The sequence below is a fragment of the Dryobates pubescens genome, chromosome 29 (assembly GCF_014839835.1).
Source record: "Dryobates pubescens isolate bDryPub1 chromosome 29, bDryPub1.pri, whole genome shotgun sequence".
NCBI lineage: Eukaryota > Metazoa > Chordata > Aves > Piciformes > Picidae > Dryobates > Dryobates pubescens.
This window is the reverse complement of record NC_071640.1, coordinates 6,195,239-6,209,692: the sequence shown is the minus strand read 5'-3', so window position 1 is coordinate 6,209,692 and position 14,454 is coordinate 6,195,239. Positions and strand designations below refer to the sequence as shown.

Below are 14,454 nucleotides of genomic sequence, written 5' to 3'. Positions count from 1 at the left end.
AAGCACACTTCCTTCTTTAATCAACAAATCTATGAAAGCAGGCTTTAAATACCCTTTCAAGTGCACCATCCTGCCTGTGAACAGCTATCACTACAGAAAAGCAGGCATCCCAGCTACGTGAGCAAACGGTCTCCCTTCTGCACTAAGCAAACTAACCACCAAGTCAGAAAAGCCCGATACCCTTTTGCTAGAGGTCTAACCATGAATTAAAAAAACAAACATTCCTAATTAACGCCAAGGAAAGCAGAAGTCTAAGGAAAGACTAATCTCTTCATCTCCAGGAGGTAAGACTCCACTTAGGCTGGCTGTGATTGGAATAGAGTGGGCACTGTAACTAGTGCTAATAGATTACTTCTTACGCAACAATTTTAATTACTCCCAATTCTTGATAAACTTGTTCAACACATGGCACCAACTTAACACAACCTTCACAAAACATCCCCGATAGACGATATTTCCATTTTAAAGACAGGAAAAGTGAGCTCTTGCATTCCCTACAGGAAGACATCAGCCAAGCTCCAGGTTCGCTCCCCCCAAGGCCACCACATTCTCTCCTCACTTAAGTGGGAGGAAGGCTTCTCAAGTCAACAGTACCAGCAGGGTTCAAACTCAGCAAGGCCAGGCTTTCATCTCTGGCACCCTCTCCTCCCAAATGTCATCAAGGGTCTACTGGTACTGAGAAAGTTAAGGCTGCCCACAGAGTATTTTCATTGAGTCCTTTTGTTCAAGAATGCAAAACACGAAATCAGCAGCTGGAGACCAGTGATGTTTCCTTTTCCTTTCTGTGAGAAGAACTGATTTTGCAGTGTCAGGTGCTGTTTTGTCCTTCCCAGTATCAAAATGGTTTACTATGACAACTTCTTGTGTTCCAAATTCCTGATCAGATTCTCTGTGTCAACCAGTTCAGGAGCTCTTGGGAACTCAGGACAATCAGGGACATCACATTTTAAATGAAAACCACACCACAAAACTCTTTGTTGAGGAAGAGCAAGGAGGGTGGATAGAGAGGGCTCACAGCTCCCATGGGTGCCGAGGGCAAGGGACAGTGGGCAGGGACCCGCAGCACACGTGCCAGTTGTCCTGCAGTGACGTGAAAACCCCTGTGGCTTCAGGGAAACTGCGGTGGTTTGTGTCTTATGTGGTTCGTATTAAAAATTTCCCAACAGTGATAGACTTCAGCTGCCAGGATCAGGGAGAGCATGTGCATCTAGCATGAACAGCCTCCACACAGAGCTCTGGGGCATTTTTTTATCCTTCTTCCTTTCTTTTAAATAACTATTGGGGCTCATAACAAGCACTGTCACTCCAGCACTACTCCCCTGATTGACTTTGCGACAGTGATCCGCGGAGGAGATGGGCACGCAAACAGCAAACAATCTGCAAGCGCCCAGGCAAAGAGGACTAGAGAGGCTTGGGTCAGTTTTGGTTTGGTTTTATTCATTGACAAATTTTTTCTCAATTTCCAGAATTACTTCTCTGGTATTTTTTAAAATAGCATTATAAAGGAAAACTAACCACAAAACTGTAGTAAAGCAACTTCCAAGGCTGAATAAAAACCACACACACAAAAAAGGCACCAAAACAAAACAGGAAAATCTGAACTGAATCAGAAACTTTCATCTTTGAGTCATCCTTGAGAGTCCTAATACTGCAGCAGGTCTCAGCACAGTGATCTTACGTATCATATATGCTCTAATAAATAGGTTCAATGAGTTGAGTTAAGGGCAGAGTTTAACTATTAGCTCCAAATTTCCTCGCTCTTATGGCTGTAAGTCAATCCCTTAATGTTACTTTAACACAATTTCTGGCAGTTAAATAAAATCTATGGTCAATATTACAACCCTTTCCTTCCTAAATGAAGGAAAATATATGTGGGATTTACATAAGAAATGATGGGAAATGCTGTGACTGACTGGGGGTGATAAATGTCCAAGGCCCCATCAGCCAGGATCCAAGCTCACCATTTGACTTCAGCTGGCCAGGCCCTCATGATCCCAATCCCAAAACCAGCAGAACTGGCAAAAATACCTCCACGCAGGTATAGTTCTCAGCACAGAAGCAGTTAGCAGTCAGAGAGGTTATAATACAAAGCTGTAAGATATAGCTAAAATAATACCACAAAAATCAGATGACACAAAGAATTCTAATACTTTCCTTTTGTTAAGATACAGTAACTGAGAATACAATGAAATTCTTCATGTTCAGTATCTCCCATTAGATCAATTAATATTCAGAGAAAGGCTTTAACATGAAGTTTAAATAATCATAGAAGGAGAAAAAGAACCACCAATGTTCTAGAAGCTTCTCTAGACCTTTCAATCAATTTTATTTATATGCAAAACCAAGAGAAACTCAGAAAAAACAAAGCTCCTCCTGATGCTAAAGCTCTCAATTTACTGACAGGCAAATGGCTTCATGCTGCCACTTAATCTCATTTCTTGCATAATGCCCTCTAATTAGCATATCAAAGTGAATTAATACTTCTAGGGCATTAGCAATGGGAAAATCTGCTCCAGGCTTCACAATAGCAGTTAAGCAAGAGCCAAGAAATCCTCAAAAACACCACAAACCACTTTGCATTGCAAAACTGTTCAATTTATTTATCCTCTCTCTCTAAACACTTTTACCGCACACTGTTTTACTACTGTTCACCAAACAAAATGATAATTGCCAAAGTTACCAGCATCTGTAATGCCTGTTTAGAATCTTAATTTAGATTGTATACTTGAAGATCTCTAGATGCTTTCATTGACCCCATCAGATACAACATGATAGATGGGAAAACTCTCACACTTAAAAAAAAAAGTGCTATCGGGAGAATCTTCTTAAATTCCATCCTCTGCTCACAGTAAGTAATTACAAATTAAATAATATCTGAAAAAGTCACCTGCTGGACAATAAGGAAGGAGAAATTGGCTTTAAATGTTGATGCATGGCTTACGTATAGGGAAAGGTTCTGACCTGTAAACACATGATACAAACCCACCCCCCTTTTCAAGTGATTGATTTGTAGGACGCACGATACTCAGTGATTCATACATTGTTACGAGTTCCTATGACTGTGCAACTTGCATGGAACTGATCACTAACAAAAGAATTTAAGTACAAGACCTAAAATAGTCAAAAACTAAAGTAAGTGCATAATGATTTTTACTCTATGCTTTTATGCAAATCATACTATTGATATCCAATTCCTGAAGCAATAAACACAGAGCTGTTACAATCAGACACCAGACCATCTCATCTTCAAAAAAATGGTTTCAGAATCTACTTTCAGTCACAGGTCACTTTGCAAAAATATAAACTAGAATTTGTAACAAGGTCTAAAACCCCCTGAAACTTCATCATCTTTGTGCTCCCCATCAACCTTAAAAAAGAGAAAAAGACCATTAAGGGGAAAAAAAACCAAACAACATACAACAACCAAACCCCCACCCTAATACATCCACCTTAAACCCATGAAGGGGGGCTGAAGCACCTAGGGAAAGCTAATAACAAGGAGTAGAAGAAAATGCCAGGGTCAGTGGGGTTTGCTACATTTCTGGTAGCAACATGAGAGGTTAAAAAAAAAGAAGAAAAAAAAAGAGTATGGGAATAACAAAATAAATTATGATGGGTATTTATCTAGTACTTTGAGCCTTCCTAAAGAATGTGCATCATTGAAAAATATATAGCATTCAAGTAGCAGGCTTCATTTCCTTTCATATTTAATTCCCTGTTTACTTCCACTGTAAAGACAGCATTATGGAGGAGCTCTAATGTCCAGCTGAGAAGCACAATTCATCTGTTTGGCTGATGAACTACTCCAACTTTATAAAAGCATGAACTATAAGAGCTGACAGAAACTTTAATAATTTATATTAAATATTGATGTGAATTATTTACTCCATTCATACTTAAAGACATGAATTGCCTACCAGAGAAAAGCAAATGTGACAAAAGGTCAACATGCTGGTGAAAAAAGGCAGGCTGTGTCAGGCATGTGTTATCTGAACCATGCTGATCACCTTGATAAGCGAATAGCATTAAACATGACTGCTGAGAAAACAAACAAAGCATTCTTCTCAGGGTGTCAATTCAGGGAATACAAACAGCTACATCTAATTCTACCAATGATACCAGGACGGGAAAACTCCACTCGGGGCTCCGCTGATTTGGACTCGCTAGTGCACAGATTCAGTATTCAGCCCTGCTATTCATAAAAATATTCATCAAAGCGTCATGTGCATGATGTGCAAGGAATCGAAAAGCAGCCTGAAAACTGAGGACAGATAGAAACCGGACGTTCCCGCGCACCACCACGGAACCATTAATCCAGCCTTCACATGTGTGCAAATATTGTGCTGCATTTGTAACAATTTAGTATGTCTAATTCTGCTTATGTTTCGTCTACGGTAGGCTGCAAATATCATTATATTAATGTTTCACACAAGTCAATATTTAAATTGATAAAAAGACAGCATCATCTCCGCACCACACAACTTTTTCCTTGAGAGCTGTAGGAATGGAGCTTGATAAATGTGTTAAATTCTGTTAAAAAAAAAAAAATAAAAAGATTCTTTTTTGTATTCACTGCCTGACAGTGTAATAATTTATCTCTGAATGCAAAAATTCCTTAACTTACAACCAACATCCTAAAATACACCATACAGTAACTCACAGAATTTAGTATTTTCAAATAGCAAGCGAACATGTCAAATTCAAAGACAAAATGAAGGACAAGAAAAATAGCTATAAAATAAAATCAAATCAAATAAATCCCTGCTCCTACTTAAATTAGTATTGACAAGTAGATTCAAATGTATTCTCTATGGAAGGAAAAAAAAAAAAAAGATCTAGAAACAACTGATCCTGGTAATCAGTGTAGAGATAGTTATTTAAATATAGCAAGAGGCACTAACAATGGTAAGGTCTAAAGGTACAGTGTAGTTACACGTTCTGTAAGATAAAGTATCGTGAATTTCTCTAATGGAAATAACCACCAAAGCCGCCTGTTTTCTTAAGCAGAGAAGCACCTTGTGAGAAATCCACCAAAGAAACAGAATTTTGAGATTGGTTCTGTTAGAAACAGATGATCAAATGACAATCGAGATAGTTTGTTCGATTTATTTTCTCCTAGCAGGGTATTTATGAAGAAAAGCAATGTCACTGCCATAAGGCCACTGCAAATGACCTAACATCCTACTGCACCGTCATCATTTGTAATACACTTGCTGATAATTAGTAAAAAAAAAAAATACCATTCAAAAGTATAACCAGTGGTTCAGTGAAAAATCTGGGATACTGAAGCTTGAGAAAAGAAACAAAAGCTACACAATTTAAACAGAAGAAAAGATGTAGGCACGTAAATACACAATGCTTACTTCCTTACGTAGTCGAAGGGAATCAAAAGTATGTATTTAGCAGGTTGAAAAAAACCACCAAGACTGCACATAAATATTTTAAATAGCTAAACTGAATAAACAACAACATCCCTGCTGATATTTAGAAAATAGCTAACATCCATAGGCGCATACATACATGTATATATGCATGCTATCAGTGCCATTTCATTGTTCCATTTGAATCCTGCAATGCTCAGACAAGGTTGCTACAATTGAGCATTATTATCTATTACTGCGAGTTGTTGGCACTGAATGATAGTTTACAAACACTGGAAAGTTGCAATTTTTGTAATTCAAGGGAAGGAAGAGTCCCATGGTTCAGTTTTTAAATAACCACAGTGAAGAAAATGGGTTAACAGTTTCAGATTCTGCTGGCAGACAAGGCAAAAAGCAAGTCCTTCCTAAACGAGTTACCTAACCTGCCGTTTACAGATTTTGCAGCATATTGACAAGGGGCGTTCCTGAATGAGTTGGGCCATTTTCATCAATAAGGAGCTTGGCAGCAAGTAAGGGCACCATACAGCTCCTTAATCATCAGAATGGCATCGCATGGCTATTTGCAGTTGTAGCAATAAAAATAAAGGTTTTAGCTTACATGGGGAACAGCAAGAAATTAACCCCATGCTTAACATCACTACCGGTCTGGTTTTCATCTCTTTTTTGTTTTTCATTCTCTAAAACAAAATTCTGCACAAAGGGAGAACGTTCCTAATGAACATTTTCTTCCTCTCTCTTTAGACATAAAAAATAGTTCAACCAGCCCAACCAGCCAAGCAGGCCTTTCTCTTCCCCTGCGGACACCTCCTGCAGTTGAGAAGTTCATTAAGTTTTATGATCTTCCCAAGTCAGTCCTGCTTATAAGCCTCACAAAGGCCACAAATCTGGCAAACCATCATGTATGCCATTAGGCTTTACTAGTAAATGAATGCTGTTTAGGGTTTGTGGTGACAGTAAATTAGGGTTTGGTTGGCAGCTATCATTGTTTCTGTTGGGTTTATATAAATAAATAAATAAATAAATCGGTGTAGGCACACTTGCATTTGGACATTTTATAAACATCTGTTCCTATCAACTCAGATGACTTTTAAAGACACAAAACCCAAATTGTCTATCAACACAATCCAGGCCCTAATAATATGTCATTCCATTGGGAAATAATTGCAATTCCCTAACCATTTTAAGACTGTAAGAATTAATATCTTTTCATTTCTATCTCCATGAGAATAACCAGTACCTCAGGTAGAGCAACATCCTAATGGAGGCTTAATCAAATTACAAATCTGAAGGATTTTTAGTCAGTAAAACAGAGCTATTAAACAAACAAAGGTGCAAATCAGGTTTTAATTCCTACTGGTAGGAGTGCAAGGAGACAGACTGTTACACAGGTATGCAACAGATGTGAGCACGCATGAAGCATGCAACTTCAACACTGCCAGGTGACACCTCAGAGAATGGGTAAAATACAACAAAATAGAGTCAACAGGCTCTCACTTGCTTCTCTTCCTATTTTGTCAGTGAGGCTGTGGTAGAACTTTGGGTATCATTTATTCTTTGAACTAATTAAAGAAATAAGTGGCAGTTTCTTTATGAAAACCATGCTACCTTGTGGTTGCCTCTAAGAATGCACATAACTATTAATATCTGTAAAGCTCTTAAATGTATTATGCAGCACTTTTTAAAATGTTAAAATGTCAAAGAAGAAATGTCAGGCTAAATTCAGTAAGCTCAGTGATTTGCTTTGTACATGGTAAATACCTCACAGTGAAAAAAAAAAAAATAAATCTTCAGCTCCTAACCCTAAGTGAGACAGAGAGAGAGAGGCTTTTAAAAATGTGATGCATTCATTAACCCTTGCGGGGAAATGATAGAATTGCTCTGCCTAACTGAGGACTCCTCTACGTATTCTCTCATGACCAGTCTCATAAAGTCTTCACTGACTGTACTGAAAACTACTAAAATATAAAAAAATACATAATTCAATATAAAAATCACTTAAATATTGCATCACATTTCAGAAGAGACACAACTGCAATTACAGTTTATGTATAGGCTACACTCTCCCTCCTCACCTCTCGTTCTTCTCACAGAAGAAGGTAGCGATAAAGCCATCACAGCAATTCCCACTGCCAGCACCAAAGGAAACTTTGGTTCCGATTAGGAAGAATTAAATACAGGCGCATGACCCAGTTGAGGGTGGATTTAAGCACACTGACCGCAAGACAACGCAGAGTACCATTGGAAGTGGAGGGGGCTCTGCTTTAATTGCATCTCAGACCGTTCACCCTTCCAGTTCAGAAATGTTTGAGCTGTTTCCCACAAAAACAGCTTACAGAAAATATGTTGGTATTTATTGCCACGTTTTCTTCGCTTTAACACACTAACTAAAGCCTACAGAGACATTGCACTTCAACTGGGGGACCCTGAACGAAGGTCCCCCTCCGGGAACATTTTTTTTTGGTGGGGGTGTGGATTCACCTCCATCAATCACTCTGTGCATTAATCCTGTTCCTTCTGTGTCGCCGGGGCTGGCAGGATCTTGCCTTCGGGCAGGCGGACGCCTTCACTCTTTGTTGGTTCTCAACGATTTCACAAAAGAGATAACTTGCAAACTTGGCTCAACTACTCGCAGAACAAAGGCAGGATCCCAACTTCCAAGTTATCACTGCAGCACCTCAAAACATTTCAGTCCACTAAGTCTCCTGTCAGGTCCTCTCTTGCCTCCAAGACGGCAGTGGCCTCACCAAACACTATCTGCCAGTAATCCTCGCTCCTGAAAGGACTGGGGTTTTTCTTCGCAGCTCACCTCTGACATGTGCCTGGCTATACTTTCCTTTCAAAACAGCGAGGCTAAGTCCTCTGCAAATAAAAGTGATCGCAGGACCTATGCCTGCCTCTTTAATTGAAATCTGCCTGATGCAAAATGTCTGAACACCGAGGACAAGTTGTGGGGCTGGCTCCGGAGCAGGACAAGCAAAAAGTTTAGGGAAAGGCAGGAAATAAACACAAGCCAAAGAAAGATGGAAAAAGAGGTTTACAAGCTGATAGAGGCAAACCATAGCTAGGTGGGGAGGGAGGGCAGGAGGGGGATCATTCCCCTTATCCCGGGTAATATAATGCAATATAAAGAAGAATCAATCTTAATATTCACAACACAGTCAATACCCTAGTGCTTAGCTGTCAGCAGAAACTGAAGTGGATCCCCGGTAGCAAAGAAACCCTTGGACATAAAGCACCATAATTTACTGAGAACTGTGCACTTTTAGGCTTCTCAGTTGAGATTTGCAATGATTTCATGTTCATTGTTTTCCTCTATGGTCTTTATATTTTCAATACACAATTAAGGGGAATGTGACTGAATATCAAATACACCTAGTCAATGCATATATTTATTTTTTAAGTCAGCTCAAAACAAACGTTCTTATTCTCACAATACAAAAAAGAGTATTTTGCATATTTTCTTCTTGAGGAAAAAAAAAAGTCTCTAAATTCAGTGATGTTAAAAAAATGCAAACAATGCCTCTAGAAAATCTACAGTTTATTACTATTGCATTAACGTAGGGGGAAAAAAAAATCTTTTTTTTGTAGTTTTCTGATGAAAATTTTTGGGCATTTAAAATATCGCTGCCCAAGAGCCACTCAAGCCTCGCTGAACTCTGCACGGATCTGGGGTCAAAGCATCCATCATTTGGCATCTCTCAGTGAAGTCTCCGTTCCCTACCCTGCTGGGAGGGGGTGCAGCTTGGCTCTCCCCAAACCTGGCCAGTGCACACCCTCCCAAAGTTTATGGTCCCCGCTGTGTGCTACGCGTCCCAGGAAGAAAAAAAAAAAACAAAACACCACCACAACGACAGCATACACACCCCATTGTCAGGTACCACCGCTCTGACAAGTATTTTGCCAAGTATCCTGACGGTAAAAAAGGCAGCGGGACACCCCCGGGAGCTGTGAGGAGAGCGGCAGGGGATTCTCCCCCGCGCCATTTCACAGCGAAGCAGCCTCACCGGGCTGGCGGGCCCCGCATCTCGGCGGGCCGGGCCCTCAGCGAGGCAGCAGCGCGGCCGGCGGCACACACCACCCCGGCGAGGCGGCGTCAGGGGCGGCAGAGGGAGCCGGCACCGTTCCCGCCGGCGGGCAGCGGCGGGTGGAACGAAGGAGGGATCAAGATGGCTGCGGCGGCGGCGGCGGAGGTGGCGGAGGCGCGGGCGGCCCTTACCTGTTTTCTCCTTGATCTCGCAGAGGACACTGAACAAGGCGGGTTTCATCCTGTGGCAGTTCAGTGCGTGTTTCCTGAAAGAGAGCAGAGGAACAAGCGGTTAAAGCGGCAGTTCAGCAACATGGCGCCTTTCACGAGAAGCATCCCCGTGTTGTTCAACAGCCCTCTGCCCGCCAGCCCCGCGGCCCGGCATCGGTGTCGTCCGGTGCCGGGCCGCGGGGCTGGCGAGTGGAGTGTAGGGGGGGGGTGTTGGCTGCCGGGTCTCTCCCTCATCCCCTCTTGACTTTTATACCGAATTATCTTTGTGCAAATGCCGCCCGATCGAGGGGCATAAATCAACCCTCCCCCTTGTCCCCGGTACGATCCGTTCTGCGATATTATAACTGATTTATTAAGGAGATTTGAGGGGGGGTGGGTATGTAGAGTTCACATTGTTTTTGTATTTATTGTGATTTAAAACAGCCGGAGTGGTGGTGGTGTTTTGGTTGGGGTTTTATACCACCCCCCACCCCCCATCGGCAGCAATATCTTGTCAGGTTTGTAATTTATCTGCCGCCACTTCGGGGGCAGGGAGACAAGAAAGAAAAGAAGGGGGGGGGGGGGGTGTAGAGCGAAAAGTTGCACTGCTCGGGAGAGCGCAGAGCTGCCCGACAGACGGACAGATGGACAGACGGACAGCCAGAGGCTCTGAGGCCGGTGTCCACCGGATAGTGTCCAGCGAGGACGGGCAGGGATCAGCCACAACCTCCCGCACACTGGGACAAGCATTACTAGATTTATTATATATCTATTAGGAAAAATAAAACAAAATAATTAAAAGGCAACTTTGGCTCTGCCTCGGCTGCTTGAAATTTGTCCTACGGCACCAAGAAGTTGCTCTAATTGTGAGACTCCGGGTCTCCGCAGAGGAGCAGGAAGGAGAGAAACAAAAACCACACACACACACACATACAAAAAAAAAAAAAGGAAAAAAAAAAAAGAAAAAGAAAAAATAAAACAAGGTTTAATTAGACGAAACCAACTTTGCTTGTGCCTCATCCAGGCTTTGGTCAGTGATGGTCATGATCTGATGAAGGATGTCGCCGATGTCCTGCTTCCTGCCGTCGCCGTCTGCCCCTTCGTGTCCGTGGGGAGGAGGCAGGGCCATGCCCCCCTGCACCGAGTGCCCGGCCAGGTTCACGCCGGCCAGCGTCTGCAGCATCCGGGACTGATCGTCCATGGCTCCGCCGCGGCCCGGGCCGGCTGCGGGCGGAGGAGCGCCGGGCTGCGGGGGGAGCGGGAGCGCCGGCCGACAGACCGAGCGACCGCCGGTACCGGAGTCAGCCTCAACGCCGGGCTCTTGACTTCGCTCTTGCACACACACACCAAAAAGAAAAAAAGAAAAAAAGGAAAAAAAAGGAAAAACAAAAAAAGAAAAAAAAGGCCAAACAAAACAACAACAACAAAAAAAATCAGTATTTGTGTTTTGACCGGATCTCAGCTGTTTATTCCACTCTCTTCTTCCCAGTGCAGTAAATCACTCTCTTCTTTAGTTACAATCTTCTTTCATCATCATCATATTTGTGGCTTGGATAAATGAGTTGATAAGGTTTCTGTGCAGTTTTCTTTTCCTGGTACAATCTTCCTCCACAGCTTTTTTTTTTTCCCTTTTTTTTTTTTAAATTTTATTTTTATTGTTGCTTTTTATGTCTTTCCCCACTTGTCCAAAAATCTTCTTTTGCAAAAAGGCAAAATTTATTAAAAAAAAAATAAAAATACAAAATGAAAAATAAAAAAACAACTCGCTTTCAAATCCTTCAGAAGTTCGGAGGGTGGCAAACAGCAAAAACCACAACAAACCAGCGAACACCCCCACCCCCAAATTGCAACATAAAAAAGCCAAGAAAACACAATCACAGAGGGGAAAAAAAAAATAAAATAATCAAATTAATCGCCCTCCCCCCAAAAAAATAACAAACGATCCCAAGTCTGTGCAACGGGGGGGAAACAGCAGCAATCAAAAGTTTGAACTTGTGCAAAGAAAAGAGCGGAAATAACGGGGAAAGAACTGTAAAAAAATTAATTACACACTCTCTGCAAAGCAATGTGCAAAAATATCGGCCCGCCGGAATTTATGGGCCCCGCCGCCCGGCGCCCGTGTGTGTTTCACGGTGTTTGATGGCCGCTCCGGTGAGGATTGACAGCCTGCCAACGCCACTCACTCACCGCGGACGTGTCACCCTGTGAACGACGAGAGCGGCCGCGCGCGAGAGGGACGCGGACCCCGCCGCGCCCCGCCCCACCGACCCGCCCCGCCCCTCCCCTCCCTCCCGCGGGACGCCGCTGCCGCGCCGCCCCGCCCCGCGCCCCGCCCCGCCCCGGACCAGCCCTCCCCGCCGGGCGGAGCCGCCGCCGCCACCGCCCCGCCCGGGGCCACCCGCCTCACGGGTCCGGCTCCGTGGGGTCGCCCTCCCGCCGGGCCGAGCGGCGGCGGAGTTCCCGGGGGTGGGAGGGGAGGGCGGCCTCTGCTAGGATCGGCGGTCTCGGTGGCCAATCACAGCAGGCAGGGGCGGGCACGGGAGGCACCGCCGGCCACTCAGTGCACGCGGGGCGGTGCTGCATCCTCCTGCTCCTGAACAGGCCCCGCCCCCCAGCTGAGAAACTTCTGATTGGGCTGTTCGAAAAGTCACGTGGCCGGGACGAGAGACGCTCCGGCCCCGCCCCTACCGTTGTTATGGTAACCACCGGGCCGAGGCCTCGCCGTTTCTTTTGCAGCCACGTCGGGTCGGGCCGGGTCTCTTCCACATTCGCTGGAGCTGCACCCGGGTCCGACCTGCCATGTCCGTGAGTCCGAGTGTGGGCGGGAGTCTGGCCTTGCCATGAGGCTGACAACTTCGGCCGGGCCCGATCATAGATGATCTGTCCGTGGTCATCTGTGTGGCCGTGGCCTGAGCACGTCCCTCCTGGAGAAACCCAGTCACAAGGCAGAAACCGTCAGCTGTGCTCTAATGGGCACTGCTTCTTATTTCAAGTCAGTCTGTGCATGTGCACAGACTGCCAAACATGAAAAGATACAGCAAGAATAATTAAGACTTCATTCTATAATGGGGTTATCTTTACATAATTGCAACCCCCCGGCAAACTGTTCTCCTGTAGAGCACCTGCCCCATGCAAATATGTTGGAGAAGTTACTTTAATGCTGATCATTTTCTTCACATTTTGAGTAGCGTGGAACAAAACTATTGCTACAGAGACCTCTCAAGGAAGGGAAAACCACCTGTAGCATGGAGCTAAAGAGCCACAACAGTAATTAAAATGATCTCTAATTGATTGTATATACTTTACCTGTGATGGACAGTTTCAGATGAAAGAAGTCATGTCCAGACTAACATCTTATCCTTGTCACTGACCTTTCACGGATGTATGGTTGACAAATACAACTCAATGTAACTAAAACAGAGCTCTTAATCTTTCTCTTTGGCTTCTGCTTGCCTCTTCTCTCAATCATGGTTGACATCACCATCATCATCCCCTCACTCAGGACTGTAACTTGGATGTCATGTTTGATTTGGAGCCCTTGAGCCCTTATCCATGGCTCACAGGGGTTACATTTAACTGCTGTGGATTAGTTCTGGTTAACAGAACTCTACTTTCAGTGCTCCTCCAAGCAATTAGCATGTTCATTCAAATTCTAATTATCTTCCATCCTGATTACTGTACCATTTTCTGGTCTGAGCAAATGTGTTCTTAATGTCATCCAGCTTTATTAAGAATGTTATTCCAAAGATCTTTTTTATTACTATTATTTTGAGCATTTCACAGATCAGTTTGCATTTGTCTGCCAAGGGCAATGCTTCCCAGAAGATACAAAACGGTTTTAACAGCTGCCTGGCACTGAAACCAACAGGATGGTGCTCCCCGCTGCCAGCTCTGGTATCTGCTTCACCTCACCAAATCTATTTTTGGCTATTTTTTCTACTCATGTAGCAGGCTGAGTCAGTAATTCCAGAATGGGATGACTAAAAGGTTCTGTGTGCTCTTCTGTGTCTCCGGGTTACAGTCTCACACTACCTGTGATTTGCCATTTCCTAGAGCAGTTCCAGTTCCTTGCCTTTGCTTGGCGAGTGATACTAGCTGCTGTTATCCAAGAACATGTGCCTTCAGTGGCACTATGTGATATTTTTGCACCCCTCCTGTACTGTCTTTCTTAAGGCTTCCTTTTTATTTCTCTGCACAGCTGTTGAGACTGTGAGGTCATAGTTTGCTGAGGAGTTAACCACTACAGCTCCATTATTTCTGCAGGAGGTTGCAGAGACACACTGACAGTCTAACAAGGGATGACATAAATTTTCAATCAACAGGCCACAGACACCAAGAGGAAAGCAAGCTCATTGGTGCTAGCAGGCACTGAGGTTTGAGGTGAGCAAGTCACTTGGGCTCCACTGTTGTCCTCTGCACTGAAGACATGAGGCACAGGCTAACCCTGGAGAATGTTTACCCAGGTTTTAAGCACGGCCAGCAGAGTTAACTTTTTTTTTTTTCTCCACAAGTTACCTTGGTTTGAACACATCCAGTCTGCACACTGAGAGCTGTGCAGAAGATTTGCTGTAAAACCACAAGACAAATGCCATGGTGGTCTAAACAAGAAAAACCTAGGAAATTTGGAAATAAAGATGTCCATGAAGCAAGTGTCCCGTTTATTGTTTTGCCATGAGAAGTACCGCTGGAAGTTGTAGCTGCTACACTTTCTACATTGAAAGTTCCTCTCAATGTTTCTGTTACAGTTTGCTCCTCACTGTACATCTTTAGCTGTAGAGTTTATGACCGTCTCCCTGCAAACACTCGGTACCCAAACACCGCGACCCTGGTCTCCGTGGT

The 14,454-nt window shown here is 43.7% G+C and overlaps 1 protein-coding gene across 3 annotated transcripts in view; it reads right to left on the bottom strand.

Moving 5' to 3' along the window:
- The window catches only part of PBX3 (PBX homeobox 3), a 116,994-nt gene extending 105,128 nt beyond the window's left edge, over positions 1-11,866 (bottom strand). For 2 of the 3 annotated variants that reach the window (XM_054174220.1, XM_054174222.1), the window contains exons 1-2: positions 10,620-10,985; positions 9,598-9,671 (exon numbers count right to left, since the gene is read on the bottom strand). In XM_054174220.1, the coding sequence (XP_054030195.1) occupies positions 9,598-9,671; positions 10,620-10,816 (271 nt within the window). In that variant the 5' untranslated portion in view covers positions 10,817-10,985. Of the gene's footprint in view, positions 1-9,597; positions 9,672-10,619; positions 10,986-11,667 lie in introns of those variants that run through there. The other variant, XM_054174221.1, reaches the window with a different exon arrangement.
- Positions 11,867-14,454: the final 2,588 nt, after the last annotated feature.